This window comes from Schistocerca gregaria, chromosome 1 (genome assembly GCF_023897955.1).
Source record: "Schistocerca gregaria isolate iqSchGreg1 chromosome 1, iqSchGreg1.2, whole genome shotgun sequence".
In the NCBI taxonomy this organism is placed as follows: Eukaryota; Metazoa; Arthropoda; class Insecta; order Orthoptera; family Acrididae; genus Schistocerca; species Schistocerca gregaria.
Genome location: NC_064920.1, coordinates 191250851 through 191276033, shown reverse-complemented (window position 1 = coordinate 191276033; position 25183 = coordinate 191250851). Strand labels below are relative to the sequence as shown.

General features: G+C 46.2%; 1 protein-coding gene across 1 annotated transcript; it reads left to right on the top strand.

Annotated features, from left to right (window-relative positions):
- Window positions 1–403: 403 nt before the first annotated feature.
- Window positions 404–24431, top strand: LOC126285101 (uncharacterized). Its single transcript, XM_049984428.1, has 3 exons — window positions 404–559; window positions 20121–20279; window positions 23323–24431. The coding sequence occupies exons 1-3, from the start codon at window positions 516–518 to the stop codon at window positions 23486–23488; spliced, it is 369 nt and encodes a 122-aa protein (XP_049840385.1). The 5' UTR covers window positions 404–515; the 3' UTR covers window positions 23489–24431.
- Window positions 24432–25183: the final 752 nt, after the last annotated feature.

Sequence of the window (25183 nt, the reverse complement as noted above, 5' to 3'; positions counted from 1 at the left end):
TAGTAACATAGTAATAAAGTATGTAATACGTAAGTTGGACCTGCTTCCAAGAGCGGAACACCAGCGTACGAGAGTTACGGCTGCTGACCGATCATCGCGTTTGTGTTTGTTTACATCAGGTTCACTCTTACGATGAGCGTCTTATAAAATGTGAGTGAGGTCGTCCTCCATTTCAGTGCAGCCAACAGCAAGATAGAACTGTCGCGGCGTTATAGTCACACTTTAGGAACTAGATCGTAAGAAGGACTCACAAACTCATTAAGTTGAAGCTCCGCGTCGGAAGTGCAGCGCCTGGTCAAGGATCGAAGCATATGACACATACGTGAAGCTATAAATGGGGAAGAAGATCCACAGATAATAACTGCGTTACTCTGTTTATAATACGATGCAAGCTCGAGAGTTAATGGAACTCGTTCTGAGCTCTTTGCGCACACGTAGTTGAAGCTACGAGCCAGTTAGTGTTGTAGTGTGAAACGGCAAGGTTCCAGCAGTAGTGCGTCGTCCGCCCTGGCCAAATGCTCGACAGGTTACCCGTTGAGGTTGCCGTTATGATACTTAGGTTGGTAAGATAGTACTGCACGCACCTCTAGTAAACATCATTAGCTGAAATCTTGTTCTGTATCGACGTGTTCATTTGTATGTTTTGGTGGACTTCTTCACGGGACAAACTCGTTCTTAAAAGCGCGCACTTACGTACATTAGTCATCGTTTCACTGTAAAAATTAGGAGCAGGGGAGTCTTCAAAATACAGACTTAACAGCAGTACGCGAGGATAAATTATACGTTTATTAAAAGAAATCGCATCTCAAATAACAGGACGAGACACTGTCAGTCCGTTAATCGATTGTTTTGAGTGTTGGCCTTCTAGCGGCCATGTAAAACAACCAAATGAGTTCATTTTCTTTTCTCCATTTAGTTGTTTTGCTTTTCAGTAACACATAACTTTCCCTACTTCCCTTCAGTTCTGCGACACAGATTGCTTTCCACGTAAACTTTGCAGATTTCTGAAAGTAGTTCCATTGTTTGTCTTCTAGTGTACCTAGTTGTGCCATGCCAGTTTTCATCTCTAGAACCGAATTTTTACTCGGTAAACATAATTGAAAATTTGTCTGATTCTACTATCCATCCTCACTAAATGGCCAAAGAAACTAACGCGCCTATCTCTCTTGATTTAGACGTCTTTTAATGGATGTACTTCATGTAGAGGTATTCTTTCCTTGTGTGTGAAATTTGCTTTTCCCAGTTTGATACTGGCCCCCCAAGTTATTAGTTAAAATCTCTTTAACGGAAGTTCTTAATTTAGTTATGCGGAGAAGCTCTATAGAATTAATCAGATGATGGAGGTATTTCGAAAGCGATACAGCTCACTCCGAATGTATACCGAGATTATATATTAGAATTAACGAAAAGAAGTTTATGATAATCTGAAACTGTTATACAATAGTGCAGATGAACCGTTGACCGCTTCGCTGCCGTGAAATACACAGCGTACTGCTTAAATACTTTGCTGCTCCCGGAGTGCTGTGGCGTTTAAGGGCATCATTCTCATACCTCTTGGCCAAGAGATTATGAACCGGCTTCTGTGCACGCTATAGCAGACTTGAGCTGCCGTCATGTTAAGTGGTGAGGTGCTCGGTGTCTTGTGCTGAATGTTGGTAAGACTGTCTCTTCTAAATATTGTTCAACTCAAGAAGTAACATCCCTGTTAAGGCCCCTACACACGCACCACCGTTGAACCCTCCCCATTCCATTCCACCAAACAAATTGTGTAGTCTGTAGCGCTCTCGTGCAAACCGACCGACAAAAGTTTTTTACAAACTCTGGATAAATTTAAACACTGCAACTGTTTATGGGACACACCGTTCGAGGAGTAGATGCAAGAAATGAGGAACATTTTTATATTTTTTAATGAATCTGTAATGGTTTCGTATGACACAGAGAGATTAAAAGTCCGACGTTCCGTATTTCTGTTTTATTTCCGATACTTATCGAGAATGAAATCTAAAAACCGAATTATCGACAGTCAATGGACGTTAATTCATATACTATACTTCATTATTGTGTGTTAAGCCCTCTGCATTAATGAGCAAAGTGTGGGATAGTTTTGACAGTTCTTAACAGATGCTAAATGCTTCATTTCTTATGTATCTGTTGCTGACATGAACGTCTTTTGTTATGTTTATTTTGTTTTTAATGACATATTTCCTCAGTCAGTTATAAATCACGTTGCAGGCTTCAGGAATCAGTTTAGTTAATAATTCTGGGGATACAAAAGCTCTGAATCTGAGACACTCCTAACTTCTGTCAGTGACTAAAAATCGTAATACACGCACAGTCTCTCATGAATGCAGTATTTTTTGTTAAGGATAGTTTGATAATGTGCAGCAACTCCGAAACGCACGCATGATTCATCCATTTTTACATAATGACGAAAATTGTCGGCTCCTAGCTGTTTAAGTAAAAGAAAGTGGGTCAATTTCTTTTCTTGCATTAATCATTCCCTTATCAACAGCTTCCTCTCGGCTTTGTTTTATCTTCGCATCTCTAGAACAGCCAAGATAAACCCTTGTTTTTGATTCCATATAAAACAATTCGGGATCTGTCAGAACAGGAACACAGTGAACTTCAGATAAGCAAAAACGGGGGCGCTGTAATCGCCGAGTGCAGTCTATCGGGACGTGTATGGGTTGCCACGAAATTGATCGGTCGGTCGACAAATCGGTGCAACTGTAGGGGCCTTGATGAGGATGTCAATACCGTGATTTTTTACGGTCATAACGGTTTAAACAGTGACGTTGCACTGACGACAGCTTTAGATAATAGTGCACATTTGGAACAGTGTCTATTTGTCAGAGTAGCAAAACAGACGTTATAAAAACCTCTTTAAAAAAAAGTTCAAATGTCTATGAAATCTTATGGGACTTAACTGCTAAGGTCATCAGTCCCTAAACTTACACACTAACCTAAATTATCCTAAGGACAAAAACACACACACACACACACACACACACACACACACACACACACACACATGCCCGAGGGAGGACTCGAACCTCCGCCGGGACCAGCTGCACAGAAAAACCTCTTCCAGAGGCTCAGCTGACCTTTCGGCCCTCTCGCCGCGAGATAATCTTAGCGAGTTGGGTTTTAGGCACTGTCGTTTTGGCCATGGTCATTTGTTTTGATGGTGCTCATTATCGTCAATCTCTGACGGTTCGCCACTTCTTGCTCATTATCGTCAACCTTTTATGGTTCGTCACGTCCTGACCGAATGTCCTTTTTTTTCCGAACCACTTACGTTCCAGTATGTTTGGTCTCTTCACGGAGATGCTGCCAGTATGTTTGCCGTCTGAGTTATCGGCAGCTTTAACGAACGACGCGCGGGCTGCCGATCGTGTTTTACTTTGTATCGGTCGTAGCAATATGGTGAAGGACATTTAATCTTTATCTATGATAATGATGGAAGCTGAAGAAATGAATTAAAATGTGTACCACAGCAGGGACTCGAACCCGGGTCTTCTAACATACTAGGCAGAAATACGGACCATTATAGTAGTACTGTAGCACTACGGGCAACATTAGTGCATGAACTACCCAACACAAACTTCAGTTCATACTCTCATCTTATTTTCCTCCTAAAGTATCACCTTTGCCAGGGCTCTCCGGAATTGGAATAGCACCACAGCGTTGGACGTAATGGGGAAGTCTTGTGCGACAGATGATCTTACAGATCCTATAATTAAATTTTCCCCGAGACATTAGTCCAACGATGCGGTCATTTAAACTTCCTTCATCATAGCCGATAGGTCTTTCTCAGTGCAACGAATCATTTACGTTGAAACTCCCTGCAACAATAACTCACTTTCTGACGTGACTATTACGATGGTATCCATCCCTTCATCAACAACAGTCCGTCATTCGTAGTTGAAAGTCGGTGACCCATCACACGATCCTACTAACAGTATCTCTCTCAATTTTTCCCGGTCTTCTGCCTCTGAGTAGCTGGTCCCACGTTTGGTGTGTCTTCTTTTATCTGCTCCATCCATCGTCTCGCTGGTCTTTCCTACAATCTTCTTCGATTCATCTGTGTCTTAGATGATCTTTTCCAACTTATCCTCCTGTCGTCGAATTATACAACCAAAGAACTGCAGGATTCACTGGAAACAAATACTGGATAACCTCTTCCCCATCCGGAGTTCTTGAAGAATTGATTTTTTCGTCCGTTCGTACATCCGTGGTATTCTCAGCAACTTTCCGAATCTCCACATTTCAAAACCATTCTTTTGCGATCGCCTTCAGTTATTGCCCATGTTTTAGCACCATAAAGGAAAACTGGAAACACTAAAGATTTCAGCGCTCTAAGTTTAGAATGACTGGTTAAGGCTCTGTCTTCCCAAATAACTGTCAGCTTCGATGTAGCATCCCTACCAAGAACAAGCCTTCGTCGTATTTCTTGTGCAGAACCACCCTCTCTGTGAACAACTGAGTCCAGGTAGATGAGCTGATCTCCATTTATTTATTCGTGTCAAAAGTGTTGCTTACAAAAGAGACAAAAAAGGAAAACAGACTAAATATAAAAAATTAATACATGCAAACGAAATATACGATGTGAGGCAATTAGAATCATATAAAAAGTTATACTATATAAACAGACTAGCTTTTACACGCTACTTCGCTCGCATTTCAGTAGTTTTGTTATGATGAGTAACCGTGAGCGAGTAAACAAGAAGTAATTTCGTGAGATCTTTATGTGTGCGTTGGTGTAGAAACGAATGTATAAAACTGTAAGAGAATGCAGTGCCGGTTTGTAGAAACATTGTCATTTTTCTGTACCCAGAATCTGAAAGTAAGCATAATATTTGCTAATTATATTTTTAAGAAATGCCTCGATGCGTTACATTAATGTGGAAGTGCAGATTTTTTACTCTGGTTCACTTAGCACTGGGTGCGAAAATTGCTACCAGACCAACACATACCAACCATTTCCCCCTACCATATTAACGTATTACGGTGCCTGCATTTCTGCTCCTTCCCGTGATTATTACTTTGTGATTAACGTAGTTAATGGATGGTAATCAAATGCTGTCTTGTTAAGTCTCCTACGTTCCACATGTAAAGATAAAATACTGTCTATGGTACAGCCTTTAAATGATGTCACAATAAAGTGCCTGGCAGAGAGTTCAATGAATCACCTTCAAGCTGTCTCTACCGTTCCACTCTCGAACGGTGTGCGGGAAAAACGAGCACTTAAATATTTCTGTGCGCGCTTTAATTTCTTATTTTATCGTGGTGATCATTTCTCCCTATGTAGATGGATGCCAACAATGTTTTCGCAATCGGAGGAGAGAACTGGTCACTGAAATTTCCTGAGAAGAGCCCGTCGCAATGAAAAACGCCTTTGTCTTATTGATTGCCGCTGCAGTTAAAGTGTAAAGTCTGTGGTACTATCTCCCCTATTTCGCAATAATACAAAACGAGCTGCCCTTCTTTGTACTTTTCCGATGTCATCCGTCAGTCCCACCTGATGCGGACCCCACACCACTCAGCAGTACTCCAGAAGAGGGAGGACAAACGTGGTGTAGGCAGTCTCTTTAGTAGACCTGTTGCACCTTCTAAGTGTTCCGCTAATGAATCGCAGTCTTAGGCTTGCTCTACCCACAACATTATCTATGTGATCCTTCCACTTTAGGTTATTTGTAATTGTAGTCCCTAAGTATTAAGTTGAATTTACTGCTTTCAGATTTGTGACTTATCACGTAATCAAAATTTAGTGGATTTCTTTTAGTACTCATGGGAATAACTTCACAATTTTCTTTATTGAGGATCAATTGCTACTTTTCGTACCGTATAGATATCTAAATCATTTTGCAATTCGTTTTCGTTATCTGATGACATTACAAGATGGTAAATGACAGCATCATCTGCAAACAACCTAAGGCGGCTACTCTCATTTTCTCCATGTCGCTAATACAGATCTCGAACAGTAGAGGGCCTGTAACACTTCGTTGGGGAATGACGGATATTACTTCTGTTTCACTCGATGACTTTCCGTCTATTACTACGAAATGTGACCTTTCTGGAAGGATATTACGAATCCAGTCGCACAACTGAGACGATATTTCATACACACGCAGTTTGGTTAGAAGATGCTTGTGAGAAACGGTGTCGAAAGCCTTCTGGAAATCTAAAAATATGGAATCAATCTGACATACCGAGACGATAGCACTCATTACTTCATGAGTATAAAGAGCTAGTTGTGTTTCACAAGAGTGGTATTTTCTGAATCTGTGCTGTCTTTGTCAATAAATCGTTCGAACATAGTACATGTTCCAAAACCCTACTGCAAATCTGTGTTAGTGATATAGGCCTGTAATTCAGCGGATTACTCCTACTTCCATTTTGGGTATTGGTGTGACCTGAGGAATTTTCTAGTCTTTAGGTACGGATCTTTCTGTGAGCGAGCTATTGTGTATAATTGCTAAATATGGAGCTATTGTATCGGCAAACTCTGAAATGAGCAATCTGGACCGGAGGCCTTGGCTTTATTAAATGATTTAAGCTGCTTTGCTACACTGAGAATATTTACTTCTATGTTTCACATCTTGGCAGTTCTTTATTGGAATTCAGGAATACTTACTTCGTCTTCTTCGGTAAAGGAGTTTCGGAAAACCGTGTTCAATAACTCTGCTTTAGTGGCACTCTCATCAGTGACTTCACCGTTGTTGTTGCGCAGTGAAGGTATTCATTGCGTCTTGCCACTGGTGTGCTTTATGTATGACAACATTCTCTTTGGGTTTTCTGCCAGATTCCGAGACAGTTTCGTTGTGGAAATTATTAAAAGCATCTAGCATTGAAGTACGCGCTGTATTTCGAACTTCTGCAAAACTTTGCCAGTCTTGGGATTTTGCGTTATTTTAAATTGGGCACCATTTTTTTTCGTTGCTTCTGCAACAGCGATCTGACCCGTTCTGTGTACCTAGGAGAATCAGTACCGTCAATTAATTTATGTGGTATACATCTCCCAATTGCTGTCGATACTATCTCTTTGAAATCATTCCACACCTCTCCTACGCTCACATTATCAGATAGGAATGAGTGAAGACTCTCTTAGAAAGGCATTTAGAGCATTTTTACCGGCTTTTTTTTTTTAATACATACTTTCCGTTTCTGTTTGATGGTTATAAGTGTTACGGTATTCAGCCTAACAACTGCCTCGTGGTCGCTAATCTCTGTATTCGTCACGATACTCAATATTTTTCCAGGATTGTTCGTTGCTAAGACGTCAAGTATGTTTCTGCAACCATTTACGCTTCGAGTGGGTTCATGAACTAATGGTTCAAAATAATTTTCTAAGGAAGCATTCAGTACAATTTCGGATGACGATTTATGCCTTCCGCCGGCTTTAAACGTATAATTTTTCCAGCATATCGAGGGTAGATTGAAGTCGCCACCGACTTTAATTGTGTTAGTGGGGTACGTATTTGAAATGAGACTCAAGTTTGCTTTGACCTGTTCAGCAACTATATCTTCTGAGCTGGGGGGTCGGTAAAACGATCCAATTAATAGTTTAGTCCTATTGTCAAGTATAACCTCTACCTATAGTATATCGCAGTAACTATCTACTTCAGTCAACACAAGGCAAACTACTTCTGACAGCGATAAATACTGCAACGCCAACTGTATTTAATCTATCCTTTCTCTCCGCTTTTTCTCCGCTGCGACGTTTGAGACCTCCCTTCTTTCCTTTCCCTTTCTTTGTTTTTCCCTTTCTCTTGTTTCCTCCATGTGCGTGTCTGAAGGCTGACCCACGCATTCCAATGCATAGCCGGTGATGGGGTAACGTGTAATTCCCCGTCCCAGGTAGACAGGTAGGACACGTACGTACCCCCTGGTAATGGCCAGGCCCAGGGAGGGGTGATTACCCGAGCTGATAACTTCCGAAAGTGCCGATTGGTCCCTCCATCCGTTTCTCGGGAGGTGTGACCTGAGGTGTGAACAATCACCTAAGGCGGGAGTGCCCTCAGCGAGGGCCCCTACAAGGAAGGAGCGCGCCATTGGAGACGCCGGTAATCATGGGGGATACTTCCGCAATGGTTTCCTCATCATCTACTATGTCTGCTCACAATCGTAAGTTCAAAGAGTCTCAGCCACGGACAATTATTCCATCGTTGCCACAGTTCCTTGTTGTTTCTCGGTCTGACAAATGTCACGACTTCTCCACGGTAAGCCCTTTCGTTATTCAGAAAGGTGTCGACGCAATTGTAGGTCCTGTAAACTCTTGTTCCCGTTTGCGAAATGGCACCCTGTTGTTAGAAACAGTCAGTGCCCTCCAGGCACAGAAATTGCTGCGTGCTTCACTGCTACACACCTTTCCTGTTCGGGTTGAAGCGCACCGAACCTTAAATTCATCACGTGGGGGGGGGGGGGGGGTTATTCACGCTCCCTCGACGGATTGTCCGACGTGGAAATTCTGACTAGGGCGTCAGAGCTGTTAGTCATGAAAAGGGTTGACACAAACATCGTTCCAACCCATACTGTCTTCTTGACATATGACAGAGTTCAACTCCCCTCGAACATAAATGCGGGCTATGAGATAATTTCCGTTCACCCTTACATCCCGAACCCTACGCATTGCTATCGGTGTCAGCGGTTCAATCATACCAGCCAGTCCTTTTCCAATCTGGCCAAATGCGTTATGTGTGGCAAGGATGCCCATGAGGGTGCTTGTCCACCTCCACCCCCTTGTTGCATCTGTATGGGTAACCACGCTGATTCCTCTAGAGATTTCCCCACTTTTAAAGACGAATGGCTCATTAACGAAATCAGAGTGAAGATAAAGGTGTCGACCTTTGCTGCTCGAAAGTTATTCTCCAGTCAAAAGCCTACTGTGCCTCACACAGGTAAATACAGCACTGTCCTTGCCTCTGCTGGGCCAACAAAGGAGGCAGCCATGCAGACCTGTGATCTCACCTTTAGTGCCACGGTCGTCAGATCGGCCAGCGCAAAGATCGCCCGTTCAACTTCCTCACTCTCACCTGCTCACTCTATGGCTCACCCTTCATCGGGTTCTGCTAAATCTCGAGCCTCAAAATCAGACACCTGGACTTCCAAAAAAGAGCCTACTCGTGAAGATTTTTTACTTACCCCAACTTCACAACCATCGGTTCCTCCTTCATCTCAACGCTTTGTTTCCAAAAAGGCTAATAAGAAACCCAGTTCCTCTCCTTCTCCGCCCCGGCGTGTCTTATCTACAGCACCGCCAAGCGGTAACCGCCCTCGGCTGTCATCTGTCGCCGAGGCACACTGCTGGCGACCGGTCAACAGGCCGGTCGCTGGTGGCAGGAGCTGCTCCTGCACAACCTATGGATCAGGATCTTCTGCCTTCGGCTGAATGCCATTCCACACTGTCGGTCGCAAGCTCTGAGCAGTCGTTTAGTGGAGGGCAACCTTGGTCACATTCTTCCATTTTCTGTCCACCCTATGTCCATTATCCATTGGAATATCCGCGGCATTCGAGCCAATCGGGATGAATTGTCCATCCTCTTACGATCCTATTCGCAGGTCATCTTCTGTCTTCAGGAAACAAAGCTGCATCCCCACGACCGCTTTGTTTTTCCCCATTTGCAGTCAGTTCGCTTTGATCTTCCCTCTGTTGAAGGCACTCCAGCACATGGAGGACAATCCCCTTAAACACTTCTTTCCAAGCTGACGCTGTTTGTCTTTCCCTTTCTGGGTACACCTTCTCTCTTTGTGCTGTCTACATTCCAACGTCCACACCAATGGCACAAGCTGATATCCTTCATCTTCTTGGTTAGCTTCCGCCCCCCTATTTGCTGGTTGGGGACTTCAATGCCCATCACTCACTTTGGGGATCTCCGCATCCTTGTCCGCGTGGCTCACCATTGATAGACGTCTTCCATCAAGCGGATCTTGTTTGCCTCAACACAGGGGACCCTTTGTTTTTGTCTGCCTCCACGACAAATTTCTCTCATTTGGACCTTCCGGTCGGTACTGTTCCACTAGCTCGGCGCTTGGAATGGTTCGCTCTTGCTGATACACACTCGAGTGAGCACTTTCCATGTGTCCTTCGATTGCAGCCACAATTGCCTTATATACGCCCGAGACGCTGGAAGTTTGCCCATGCCGATTGGACACTTTTTTCGTCTATAGCGAAATTCGATGAGCGTCACTTTCCTAGCGTCGACGATGAGGTCACTCATATTACAGAAGTTATTCTTACAGCTGCGGAACGTTCAATACCTCGCACCTCCGAATTGCTCGGGGGGCCACCAGTTCTTTGGTGGAACGAGGCATGCAGTGACGCAATACGTGAGCGGCGACGTGCTCTTCGCGTTTTCAACACCATCCTACTTTGGCCAACTGTATCCGCTATAAGCAGTTCCGTGCGCGATGCAGTCGCGTCATCCGCGATAGCAAGAAGTCAAGCTGGGACTTATTTACCAGCTCCTTTAACACCTGTACTCCCTCCTCGGTAGTCTGGAGTCGGATTCACTATCGCGCAAGATACATTAGTGGATCCTGTCGAAATTTCTAACTCATTGGATCAACACTTTGCTGAGATTTAGAGCTCTTCAAATTACCCGCCAGTGTTTCTCCCGAAGAGACGTGCAGCGGAAGTGCAACCTCTTGCCTTCTCCTCTCAAAATCGCGAAATCTACAACACTGTTTTCTCCATGCGGGAACTCCAACATGCACTCTCGCTCTTCCGCCCCAGGACCGAATGGTATCCACATCCAAATGTTGCTGCATTTATCATACCATAGTATCCGCTCCCCCCTGCGGGTCCGGGGGTTAGAATAGGCCTGAGGTATTCCTGCCTGTCGTAAGAGGCGACTAAAAGGAGTTCCTCCCCCTCAAGGGGGTAGTTAGCGCCTGCGTCCGGAGACGGACGGTTTCACGACCTATATTTGCGTTCATTTTGGTTTTTCACTTCTTCTGGTTTCTTCCTTCCTTTGGTTGGTTCCTTTCTTTGTTCTTCTCCATCTCGCTGTCTTACTTACTTTTCTCCTTGCCTTCTTCTCCTTGCCTTCTTCTCCTTCTCTGGTCTCCGCTTCGGCGTTTGAGACAGTATGTCGTTTCTTTCCCTCTCTCCTTTCTTTTTCCTCTTCTTCCTTCCTCCCTGTGCGTGCCTGAAGGCCGACCCATGCGTTCGCATGCGACAGGGTAGCGCGTAATTCCCCGCCCTGGGTAGACAAGTAAGGCACGCACATACCCGCTGGTAAAGGCCAGGCCCAGGGAGGGGTGATTGCCTGAGCTGACACCTTCAGACTGTGCCGATTGGTCCCTCCGTCCGTTTCTCGGGAGGTGTGACCTGAGGTGTGAACGATCACCTAAGGCGGGAGTGCCCTCTGAGAGGGTCCCCACAAGGAAGGAGCGTGCCATCGGAGACGCTGGCAGTCATGGGGGATTCCTCCGCAATGGATTTCTCTTCTTCTTCTTCTCTCTGGACTTCTGCACACAAACGGAAACTCGACCAGCCACCAGTGACAAAAGTACTACCGCCTGCCCCACAGTCCTTCGTAGTTTCTCGATCTGAGGACGGAAAGGATTTTTCCTCTGTCAACCCTTTCGTTATCCAGAAGGGCGTAGATGCCATAGCCGGATCTGTCAAGTCTTTTACCAGGTTGCGTAATGGTACCTTGTTACTAGAAACTGAGAGCGCCTTTCAGGTACAAAAACTGCTTCGGGCCACACTCCTGTACACGTTCCCTGTCCGGGTGGAGGCTCACCGCACTTTGAATTCGTCTCGTTGAGTGGTCTATACTAGATCACTCGACGGATTGACTGACGAGGAGATTCAGTCTTTCCTCGCTGAGCAGGGCGTGACGGCTGTCCATAGGGTCATAAAAAAGGTCAACAATGACCTTGTACTGATCCGGACACTTTTCTTGACCTTTGACAGTGTTCAGCTGCCGTCACGCATCAAGGCGAGCTACGAGGTTATCTCTGTTCGCCCCTATGTCCCGACACCTACGCGCTGCTACCAGTGTCAGCGTTTCAATCACACTCGCCATTCTTGTTCCAATGCGGCTACATGTGTGACTTGTGGCAGGGCTGCCCATGACGGTGACTGTTCACCTCCGACTCCTCGTTGTGTGAACTGTCGCAGTGACCATGCAGCGTCCTCCCGCGACTGTCCCGTCTACAAGGAAGAACGCTGTATCCAAAAAATTCGGGTCAAAGAGAGTCTCCACCTCGGCTGCTCGCAAGCTATTCGCTAGCAGGAAGCCCACGTTGCTCCCAGCGGGAAAGTGCAGTACTGTCCTCGCCTCTCCTCGGACTACCAGGGAGGTGGCGACGCAGACATGCGATATGACCTTCAGCACTACGGTCGTCCGTTCGGCCAGTGCTAAGATCGCCCGGTCGACGTCTCCTCTTCCTCCCATCGCCCCTCCGACACAAGCACTTTTATCAGCTTCTGCCAGGACGAAGACCCAGAAGTCAGAAGCACGGGCCTTCAAGAAAGAACTGTCTCGTGCAGACCTTCTACGTACCTCGAACCCTCAGCCATCGACCACTCCTTCCACAAAACGGCCTTCCAAGAAGGCTCATAGGAAGCACAGTTCTCCTTCCCCGCCACGGCGCATTTCTCCTCCTGCGCTCCCCCCCCCCCCCCCCCCCCCCCTAGCGGTTGCCGCCCCAGGCCGTCATCCGTTTCGCCTGGCCGCACCGCTGGTAGCCGAACATCTGGCCGTTCACCAGCGGAGGAAGCTCGCCCTTCTGGCCATCTTCACAAGATGGCCGATGAATCTCTAGAACAAATGGACGATGACTGTCCGCCTCCTGCTAGCGGTGGCAGTGCTCGCTCGAAGCCGGGCCCTCTGCGGCCTTCTCGATGACCCCTTCTTGCACCTTCTTCTTCTCACGATGACACTTGTTCACTGGAATATTCGCAGCATTCGTTCCAACCTAGAGGACTTGAAATTGCTGCTCCGCTCGCACCGTCCTTTCGTCGTAGCCCTCCAGGAAACGAAGCTACGCCCATGCGATCAAATTGACTTGGCACACTACACCTCTGAGCGTTTTGACTTACCCCCTGTGGCAGGTATTCCGGCTCATGGAGGGGTTATGTTGCTGGTCCGGGATGATATCTACTATGATCCCATCATATTGCACACCGGCCTGCAGGCAGTTGCCGTCCGCATTACTCTCCCCAATTTTACATTTTCCATTTGTACCGTTTAGACTCCATCGTCGTCTGCCGTTACCAGGGCAGACATGCTGCAAATCATTGCTCAGCTCCCTACACCATTTTTATTAACTGGAGACTTCAATGCTCACCATCCTCTTTGGGGCTCTCCAGCATCCTGTCCGAGGGGCTCCCTGTTAGCAGACGTTTTCAACCAGCTCAATCTAGTCTGCCTTAATACTGGCGCTCCTACTTTCCTTTCAGACACCTCTCACACCTATTCCCATTTGGACCTCTCTGTCTGTACTACCCAACTTGCACGCCGATTTGAGTGGTATGTGCTTTCTGATACATATTCGAGTGACCACTTCCCGTGTGTTATCCATCTCCTGCGTCATACCCCCTCTCCGTGCTCAACTAGTTGGAACATCTCCAAAGCAGACTGGGGGCTCTTCACTTCCAGTGCGACCTTTCAGGATCAAACCTTCACAAGCTGCGATAGTCGGGCCGCACACCTCACGGAAGTCATTCTCACTGCTGCTGAATATTCCATCCCTCATACTACTTCTTCTCCACGCCGCGTACCGATCCCCTGGTGGACCGCAGCATGTAGCGACGCCTTACGTGCTCGTCCACGTGCTTTACGCACCTTTAAACGCCACCCTACAATGGCGAATTGTATCACTTACAAACGATTACGTGCGCAGTGTCGTCGTATTTTTAAAGAAAGCAAGAAAGCCAGCTGGGCTGCTTTCACAAGAACCTTCAACAGTTTTACTCCTTCTTCTGTTGTATGCGGTAGCCTGCGCCGGCTATCTGGCACTAAGGTCCACTCACCAGTTTCTGCCTTGACGGTCGCGAATGACGTCCTTGTGGCCCCTGAGGATGTCTCCAATGCCTTCGGCCGCTTTTTCGCAGAGGTTTCGAGCTCCACTCATTACCCCCCTGCCTTCCTCCCCCGAAAGCAGGCAGAGGAGGCTCGGCCACCTAATTTCCACTCCTCGAATTGTGAAAACTACAATGCCCCATTCACCATGCGGGAACTCGAAAATGCACTTGCCCGGTAACGGTCCTCCGCTCCGTGACCTGATTCTATTCATATTCATATTAATATTCAGATGCTGAAGAACCTTTCTCCTGCGGGTAAAGGTTTCCTTCTTCGTACTTACAATCGCATCTGGATTGAGGGACATGTTCCCGCATGCTGGCGCGAGTCTATTGTTGTACCGATTCCTAAGCCGGGGAAGGACAAGCACTTGCTTCCAGTTATCGACCCATCTCGCTTACCAGCTGTGTCTCGGTTGGTTTGGCTGCTCGAATCTCGACGCCTACTTACCAATGTACAATGTGGATTTCGTAGGCGCCGCTCTGCTGTTGACCATCTGGTTACCCTGTCGACCTTCATTATGAATAACTTCTTGCAGAAGCGCCCGACCGCGGCTGTGTTCTTTGATTTGGAGAAGACTTACGACACCTGTTGGAGGGCGGGCATTCTCCTCACCATGCATACATGGGGCTTTCGCGGTCGCCTCCCTCTTTTTATTCGTTCCTTTTTAATGGATCGACAGTTCAGGGTACGTGTGGGTTCTGTCCTGTCAGACACCTTTCGCCAGGAAAATGGGGTGCCACAGGGCTCCGTTTTGAGCGTCACTCTCTTCGCCAAAGCGATCAATCCAATAATGGATTGCCTCCCAGATGATGTATCAGGCTCCCTTTTCGTGGACGATTTTACCATCTATTGCAGAGCGCACCGTACATGTTTCCTGGAGCGCTCTCTTCAGCGTTCTCTTGACCGTCTTTACTCCTGGAGTGTCGCCAATGGCTTCCGTTTTTCTGCCGAGAAAACGGTCTGTATTAACTTCTGGCGCTACAAAGAGTTTCTCCCACCGTCCTTACGACTCGGCCCCTTTGCTCTCCCATTCGTGAAGACAACAAAATTTTTAGGTCTTACATTTGACAGGAAACTTAGTTGGTCTCCACATGTGTCATATTTGGCTGCCCGTTGTACCCGTTCTCTAAATGTCCTCCGTGTTCTCAGTGGCACGTCGTGGGGAGCGGATCGAACCGTCCTACTTCGCCTATGTCGGTCGATCGTCCGCTCCAAGCTGGATTATGGGTGCTTTGTATACTCCTCTGCACGGCCTTCCATCTTACGCCGCCTCAACTCCATACAACATCGGGGTTTACGGCTTGCGATCGGAGCGTTTTATACTAGTCCCGTCGAGGGTCTTCATGCTGAAGCCGGTGAATTGCCACTAACCTACCGGCGCGATATGCTGCTTTGTCGTTACGCCTGTCGGCTTCTGTCAATGCCCGACCAGCCATCGTATCGTTCCTTTTTTGACGACTCTCTTGACCGTCAATATGGGTTGTATGTCTCTGCCCTGCTACCCCCTGGAATTCGCTTTCGTCGTCTCCTTCAACACCTTGATTTTTCGCTCCCTGCAACCTTTAGAGTGGGCGAGAGCCACACGCCATCTTGGCTCCAGGCTCAGGTTCGCGTTCACCTTGACCTCCGCTCGCTCCCAAAGGAGGTTACCCCCAGTTCAGTATACCACTCCCGTTTTGTCGAACTTCGTTCGAAGTTCATTAATATGACCTTCATTTATACGGATGGCTCTAAGACCAATGACGGGGTCGGGTGTTCTTTTATTGTCGGTGCACAAAGTTTCAAATACCGGCTACATGGCCATTGTTTGGTCTTCACAGCTGAGCTCTTTGCCCTCTATCAGGCTGTTCTTTACGTCTGCCGCCACCGACATTCTGCTTATGTCATCTGCTCCGATTCTCTGAGCGGCATCCAGAGCCTCAGTGATCCGTATCCGGTTCACCCTTTCGTGCACCGGATCCAATGCTCTCTTCAGCAGCTGGTGGACGACGGGTCTCCAGTTAGCTTTATGTGGGTTCCTGGCCATGTCGGTATCCCTGGGAACGAAGCTACAGATGCCGCGCCCAAGGCTGCGGTCCTCCAGCCTCGGACGGCTTCTTGTTGTGTCCCTTCGTCAGATTGTAGCACGATCATTTGTCGGCGCATTTTATCGCTGTGGCATGCCGATTGGGCTGCACTTAGGGTCAACAAGCTTCGGGCCTTGAAACCTCTTCCCGTAGCTTGGACGTTCTCCTCACGTCCTTCTCGGCGGGAGGAGGTCGTTTTGGCCCGGCTACGAATTGGACACTGCCAGTTTAGCCATCGCCATCTGCTGATGGCAGCGCCGGCGCCGTTCTGTCCATGTGGTCAATTGCTGACGGTCCGCCACGTTTTAACGTCCTGTCTGGATTTTACTACGCTGCGTGTTGATCTTGGCCTGCCATGTACTCTGGATGCCATTTTAGCGGATGACCCAGGAGCTGCTGCTCGCATTCTTCGTTTTATCAACTTGACACACCTGTCTAAGGACGTTTGATTATGCTGTAGTTTTTTAATCCTATGTCTGTTAATACGTCTTTTATAGTGTTGTCCCTTTTAGTTGCTGTTTAACCTTGTGCCTCGCGGTACATTCCTAAATTAGTCAGGGCGCTAATAACCATTGTAGTTGTGCGCCCTAAAACCACAAAAAAATAGTATCCGCTATCTCCTTCGCCTTTATAATCGAATTTGGACCGACAGTACTTTTCCCAGACGATGGCGGGAAGCTATCGTCGTTTCTGTTCCGAAACGTGGAAAGGACAAAATCTCCACTCTAGCTATCGCCCCATTTCTCTCCCGAGTAGTGTATGTAAGGTTTTGGAGCGTATGCTGAATTGCCGTTTAGCCTGGTGGCTTGAGTCAAAAATGGTTCAAATGGCTCTGAGCACTACGGGACTTAACATCTGTGGTCATCAGTCCCCTAGAACTTAGAACTACTTAAACCTAACTAACCTAAGGACATCACCCACATCCATGTCCGAGTCAGGATTCGAACCTGCGACCGTAGCAGTCGCGCGGTTACGGACTGAGTGCCTAGAACCGCTAGACCACCGCGGCCGGCGGTGGCTGGAGTCCAGCAGTCTTTTAACACCTGCCCGATGCGATTTCCGGAAGCATCGTTCTGCAGTTGACCATCTTGTTGCTTTCTCCACTTATATCATGAACAATTTTCTCCGGAAACACCATACAGTAGCGATATTTTTTGATCTGGAGAGAGCATACGATACCTGTTGGAGGACAGGCATCCTCCGCACACTGTTCTCTTTTGGCTTTCGAGGTCAGCTGCCCCTTTTTCTTCGTGAATTTATGGTAGTGCACACATTTAAAGCGCGGGTGAACCCGACTCTCTCCCGTACCTTCTCCCAAGAAAACGGGATACCCCAGGGCTCCGTGCAATCGAATTATGGATTGTCTCCTTTCTGATGTCTCGGGCTCCCTCTTTGTGGACGATTTTGCGATCTACTACAGCTCTCAACGGACCAGCCTTCTTGAACGACGTCTTCAAAGATGTCTCGATCTCCTCCACTCATGGAGCATCGAAACCGGCTTCCGCTTTTCTCCCAGTAAGACCGTTTGTGTTCATTTTTGGCGTCATGCGGATTTTCTTCCACGTTTCTTACATCTAGGCCCTGTCAACCTTCCGTTCGCGGACGTCGCTAAATTCTTGAGTCTTATGTTTGACAGAAAGCTGTGCTGGTTCTCCCACGTTTCTTATCTTTCGGCTCGCTGTCTGCGATCCCTCAACACCCTCCGTGTCCTGAATGGCACCTCCTGGGGAGCGGACCGAGTGGTCCTTCTCCGCCTCTATCGCGCCTTAGTGCGCTCGAAATTGGATTATGGAAGCACAGTTTACTCCTCTGCTCGGCCGTCTATTCTTCGGCGTCTCGACTCTATCCACCACCGTGGATTACGTTTAGTGTCTGGAGCTTTTTACACCAGCCCTGTGGAAAGCCTTTATGCTGAGACTGCTGAACCTCCACTCTCCAATCCGCGCGCTGTCCTTCTGAGTCTCTATGCTAGTCATCTGTCTTCCATGCGTGCACATCCGGCCCATGACATTTTTTTCGACGCCTCCTTGGATTTAGGGTATGCAGGCCGCCCTTCCTCCCTGCTACCACCGGGAGTCCGCTTCCGTCAACTGCTCCAATCTCTTTTCTTCCGCTTTCCTAAAACTTTCTTAACAACTTGGGGTACAGCACCGCCTTGGCTCCGTCCCCGGACCTGCCTGCTCCGTGACCTTTATCAGTTTCCCAAGGGTGGTACCCCTTCTTTTGTTTATCGTTGGGCATTTGCTGCTCTCTGCGCGCAAATGAAGGATGCCACATTTATTTACCCTGATGGCTCAAAAACATCGTTTGATGTAGGAAGTGCCTATATTGTTGGCGACACCGACCAGGGTTCGGTTTATACTGCGGAGCTTAACTCTGTTCTCCAGGCTGTCCAGTACATCTGTCGCCATCAGCGAATACAGTATTTTATCTGCTCAGACTCTCTCAGCTCTCTCCTCATTATCCAAGCTCTCTACCCTGTCCGCCCTCTGGTCCACCGGATTCAGGACTGCCTCCACTTGCTCCACTTGGGGGGCGTCTCTATGGCGTTCCTCTGGATCCCAGGACACGTTGGTATCTGTGGGAATGAGGCGGCCGATATAGTGGCCAAGGCTGCAGTCTTTCTTCGGCCAGCTATTCGCATGATTCCCTTCGCCGATCTACGGAGTGTTTTATGTCGTCGTGTTGCTCTTTTATGGCACGCACATTGGTCAACACTTCCCAATAATAAATTGCGGGACGTGAAAGCTCTTCCTTGTGCTTGGATCTCTTCCTCCCGAACTCGTCATCGGAAGGAGGTAATTTTAACTAGACTCCGGATAGGGCACTGTCTTTTTAGCCATCGACATCTTTTAAGAGGCGATCCTCCCCCACTATGTCCCCACTGCTCTCAACTGTGGACGGTGAGACTCCTTTTACTTGAGTGCCCCTATTATACTCCGTTACGCGCTCGCCTGCAGCTGTTGCCTGATATATCTTCCATGTTAGCAGACGACACGCGATCTGCCGATCGCGTTCTTGAGTTCATTAGTGCCAGTGAGACGACGTCAGTAATTTGAAGCTCTTTTTGGGGACAATCAATCCCCCTTCTATTAAGCTTTCGTTCTGTTTTTGTTTTCCCCACTTTTTGAGTTTTTCTCTCGTTGCTGCTGGTTTCCAGTTTCGTTTGTTTTAGCTTTTCCTAAGTCACAGACCGGGCGCTAATGACCGTTGCAGTTTTGCGCTCTAAAACCATAACAAAAAAGTAACAGTAATATTTCGTAGTAGATAATAATAGTATTAGTATAGAAATATGGATCAAACACGTAGAGAACAGAAATAGCATTGTGGTGACTACGGTGAACCATATTACGTAGAATACATAACTAAATAAAGCATTTTGACAAATAAAATAAAATTCAAAAGTGAAAGAGCTTTTACAAAGAGTAAATATTTTTCCTTAAGTCGCGCAACATCCTTCAAATCAATAAATATGTTGTACTACCTGCTTTGTAAAGTATCCTATCTTATTAGTCAGATTTCAAGCTACATCACGCCAAATTTCATGGGCATCGGCTCAGCGGTTTAGTCGTGATAGCTTAACAGAGTTACTTTGGCTTTTATAATAGTGTGGAAGTACGCATTGGTGTGCATTAAACAAGTTGAGGATTGGATAAGTATTATTTCTAGTTGTTACCCACGGCTGCGCTAGCGTACCAGTAAAATGAAATGAAATGTACAAGAGGCTTTATTGGCCGGGACAGCCAGGTTGGGGTGTTCGGACGTTTGGTGCAAGTACGGGTATTCGCGCTTCGTGTGTTACCCTTTACCACCCCTTTCGTCTGATAGGTAGCTGCGTCTAAGGTAGCGTAAGAGTTAATTCAGTGTATAAGCTATCTCCATTCCAAATTTCATCCAAATACGTCCGTGAAGTAAGGTATCCTGGTGTACAGGGTAATCTGTTTCTTCCTGTTTTTGACAGCTAAGCTTTGCATGCGACTGTAATTTATTCCAGGAACGTATGTTCACTCCGTAGGAAACTGGACAGCACGTCCCTGTTGGCAGCGAACAGGGCCTGCCCTACGTGGGCGACCGTCATTCAGGGCCACCGCGTGCTTCAGCTGCGGCTGCGGCGCCGGCAGCGGCAAGAGCGGCTCCTGCTGCACCACACGGAGGCGACGCTCGCCGCCTCGAGGTAGGAGCACGTCGCGTTGAACAGTGCCCTAAGTTTTCTGAAAGTTCGCCTACTGTTTTATATGTCAATTTAATGGACGTGAATTTGAGCCTGACATAATGTCGGTTCCGCTCTGACATATCTGGTTCAGATTTCCGGAAGCTCGCCCCTGTTATTTCTTCAGAAAGTTATCATTTTTTATTTCGTAAGATCGAGGCTGCACGATGGATGCATCGCATTGCACATTATCGATAATTAGTGCTAAATATAGGTTTCTTTCGTAGGGTGGTATCTACTATCTGATCTGACAAAAAACCTTCCTCATTCTCCTTACGTTTTTGCGTTTACTATCCCCGACATTCTAATGGTATTGTGGTAGTTCTCTCCACGAACTGTTCCCTTCATGTTTACCAGGCGATTCAGTCCGGAACGGCGCGCCTGCTACACTCGCAGGTACGAATCCTGCCTCGGACATGGATGTGAGTGATGTCCTTAGGTTAGTTAGGTTTAAGTAGTTCTAAGTTCTAGGGGACTGATGACTTCAGATGTTAAGTCCCATAGTGCTTAGAGCCATTGGAACCACTTTTCGGAAATTCTCCTCAGGCATAGTACGTTACTAAAACCGGTCTTGTTCTTAGCTGCAAGCATTCCACCTCCTGGGACCACACAGCTTTCTGGTATACGTCTCCCATTTTGTGATATAACTGTAATAAGAGCTTTACGTCATGACATCGAATTTCAATGTCTACGAGTCACTGCTCACGAGGCTTCTTGACTCCAAGTCCACAGTTCATTGCTTCTTGGATCCACAGGTGACTGATGAAGACAGTCTCAGAATTACAGCAAACACAATCAGTCCGTGACATAACCAAAATTTTTGTAGGCAGAGATGAGGTATATCTTTGTTATACTGTGAAAATGGGGGAAACTGGTAACATTAGATCGTCATTAAAAAAAAATCTCGAGAGTTTGCAGAGAACTATATAAACTGGAGATGTTGCTGCCGACAGATCATGGAGTTTACCTGTACGTAGGCGCATTGTCCAGTACAGAGCACCAGTAACACGCTGCCAGCACTCCAAGTCTCGTGAATTATAACCAGCAGCAGGTTGCAGTGTCACCAGAGTTCAACTCACCTTGCTTCACTAACTCGTTTCATACGCTTCATGTGTTATCTTTTACGAAATTTCGTGCATTTACAAATATACTTAGCAAACCACGTTGTGTGTCGGAGGGTACGCTGTGTACCATTTTCATTCCCCCACCCCCTTTTCCTGTTCCAGTCTCGAATGTTCCGCAGGAATAAAGCTTGTTATTAATCTCCCGTGTAAACTCTAGTCTCTCCAATTTTACTTTCATGGTCTTTCCGCGAGGTACACTTAGGAGGAAGCAATAATTCATTTAACTCTTGCAGGAACGTCCACTCTGGGGTTTATCAGCAACCACACCTGTAACCACAACGCCTCTCTTGTAGTGCATGCCGCGAGAGATGGATGAGCATTTCCATGATGCTTTCACGCTTACTAAATGAGCCTATAAAGAAAAGCACTACGTTTCTTTGGGGTCTTACCTCTTTCCTCTGTCAATCGTAACTGGTATGAATCCCACACTGGCGAGCAATAGTCTAGTATTTCTCCAACAAGAATTTTGTATATTACGTCCTTCGTGCATGGAGACGCACTCGGATCTGTCTGGCAATGCCTTACCTGCGATTAATTTTGTGATCTTTCCACTTGAAATCGCTTCCTATCCACATCCCAATACATAATTTAGGGTTGTAACCGGCCCCAGTGATAGTTCTGCAATCGTGTGATACTACAATAACGCGCCTTTGTCTGCTTATGTGCAACACGTAGCGTTTGTTTAAACTGAAGGACCCCTGCACCAAGCGTCGTCCTGCTGTAGATCTTCTGCATTTTCCTAAAATTTTCTAGCGTTGCTACTTCTCTTAATATGTTGCGAAAAGTAATGGCCCCCATAACACTCCTTTGGAGTACGCCAGAAATTACTTTTACGTCTGAAGATATCTTTGTCTTAAGAATGACACTCTGTATACTGTTTGACAGATACTCTTCAAGTGAGTCATAAAGCTGGTCTGATGTTTCGTACGCTTCTCAAATATCATCGCTTGTCATGACTGGAAAAATATCAATGTTCCCAGCAGCAAATTATTTCCACTGCGAAATGCCATGCCCTTTTTTTTTTTCATGCGTTCTCGTAACTGCAGTCGTGCGAGGTGGTTTGTTTATTAGCGAATGGATAGCAGTCGCTTTTTGTAGAAGTGTGATGGAGAGCCACGTGATGGAGAATTCAGTAGTGCCACCACGCCAAGTACGTGGCAGGATTCCTTCCCCATTCTTTAAAACAGAAGCTGTCTCTAATGACCTCAACATCGGGATAACGTCCAACAATGAACTCTGTTTCTATATCTCTTAAAATCTATATTTATATATTTACCTTTCAAACACATAGTGCTTAATCACGTGTTACTCAGCCTTAAGCCATTTCCCTGTAAAACAAATAGGTTATTAGGCAACTTGTTTGTCATACTAAGGCTTCCTGAACTGTAAATTTGATTGACAAGATCACTTGACAGTCCATCCAAATATGATGCAGAAGTTAGTATTAATGGCTTGTGATTACAAATCGGAAGAGCCTACAATTAATAGAGCAGAACTACCAAACACAGCTGTTGCTTGATACCTTAAGTCAAAAGTGATTTTATTACAGATGTGAGTCGTGCCAAAAAACACCCACACATTGGAAACAATGTAATTACGTTTCTCTCAAGCTTCCTTCGTTCATTTGTATCACCTTAATCGTGCTTATTGATACAGAATTATAAAAGCTTCATTTCCTCTGAAGCACTAATTGATCTAGCAGATAATATTTAAGGTGCGGTCACTGCATCAGAAGTTGCTGCATGTCTGTTCCTGCCACTAGAAAGCCAAACTCTCGGCACCAAAAATATACAATTTCAGTATAGTGTTTCAGAATTTGACTCCTTGTCTATGGCTTCCTGTGTACAGTGTTTAAGACTACATGAATGCGATGTATTTTACAGGCACCAGCGACACGAGAAACAACGAGTACCTGAAGGCAATTACGTCGTTAACTACGAATGTGTGACGCGGCCGAATCGTCTGAAGATGAGTCCGGATGACAATAAGCTGCCTTGTGTGCGTCACATTTCCATTGCGCCTTCGTATGAAGTCCCTGTTGATTCGTAACATAGGGGCACTCGGTGCTTGCGGACAACTTAGTTGCACCGCGTCGTGTGTTTACTGCTGGAAAGTTAGTAATGGGAACTGGAAATCGCACATCCTAAGCAATGCCTCACAACTGCTCACTATTTGAAGCTGTTACTCCAATTCCTATACGAGGCAAAGTCGTTGTGAAGAGGTTACATCGAAATTAGAATCTTAGTGTGGCCCACCTGTTACGACGTTCCTCTACATTACGGATCCTGAGAAAATCATGCCTGTTTGGCATAAGGGAGGCGAGACGGACTCATTGTTTCTAACTAGCTACTGCTGGACATACGCCGGCAACGGTGTTCAGATCCTACCGTTCAGGCATTGTTGACATACCAGTAGTTACTGCGGATGGGACTGATCCTAACAAAAATTTACACTTCTTTGACGGCCATCCAACTTTGGTAGCAAATGTACAGCTTACGAACTGTCTTTTTTTTAGGCTTAAACTAACGACGCTCTTTTAATAACAGCCTTTCGAGGCTCAGAATGGATGATACATGATATTTTCCGCGATAAGATAATGAAGTGGCGAGCCTACAACGTTGAGGGCGTCTGGAAGAGTCCACAGACTTCAACTGTGCTCAAGTAACGCCTGTACGAGCACGCTGCACATACGATGACGCCGGCTTAGAGCAGCTCAGTGTGTATTAGCCAGTTCACGTTTAAAAATGCTAAAGAGACTCTGCATCGAGATACAAGTAGCAGTGAAGTATGGATTTACGCCAGTTTTTCGAAATTTTATCAAACAGTTGACTTAAATTGTTCGCAATTAGAGCTTTGCTTAGCGTGTAAAATACCTGCTGTTCGACTTTCTTTTCTATGATGAGATTATTGTAATAATAAAAACTGATCATAGAATAAAGAAAAAATAAATAATTCGATACAGAAATGGTACAGCAAGATAAAAGTTTAATCACTGGAAAACAGTGTTCTGGTTCTTTCTGCAGACAATCAAAATCTCTTCCTACCTTACGCTTAGAAAGCTAGTAGTAATGATGATGATGATGATACAAATAAGAATAAGAAGATGAAGAAGGAGGAGAATAAGAACTTCCTTCAATATCTGCCATAATTTTTTTGGCTAATGGGTTTCAGCTCCTTAGGCAGCTATCACGTGACAACTGACAGTCGCACCGTAAACATGTAACTTTGGACACACAAGTATTAGGCTACAGAGAAGTAGCAACATTTAGTATTACGAAGTTATTATTAAAGTAGTTTTAATACAACAGGATATTCTTGTCAAAACTGATTGCTACAATCTCGTACACACATAGGCACGCGCGCACCTGACTGAATACACTGACGTGTAAAGCAGCTGATACACCTGCCTAATTTTGTGTAGGGTTCTCGAGAGCACGCAGAAGTGCCGTAACACGACTTGGCATGGACTCGAATAATGTCTGAAGTAGTGCTGGAGGGAACTGACACCATTAACCCTGCAGAGCTGTCCATTAATCTGTAAGAGTACGAAGGGGTGGAGATACCTTCTGAACAGCACGTTGCAAGACATACCAGATATGCTCAATAATGTTCATGTCTGGGGAGTTGGTGGCCAGCGGAAGTGTTTAAACACAGAAGTTTGTTCCTGGAGCCACTCTGTAGCAGTTCTGGGGTGTCGCATTGTCCTGATGGGATCGTCAAAGTCCGTCGGAATGCAAAATGGAC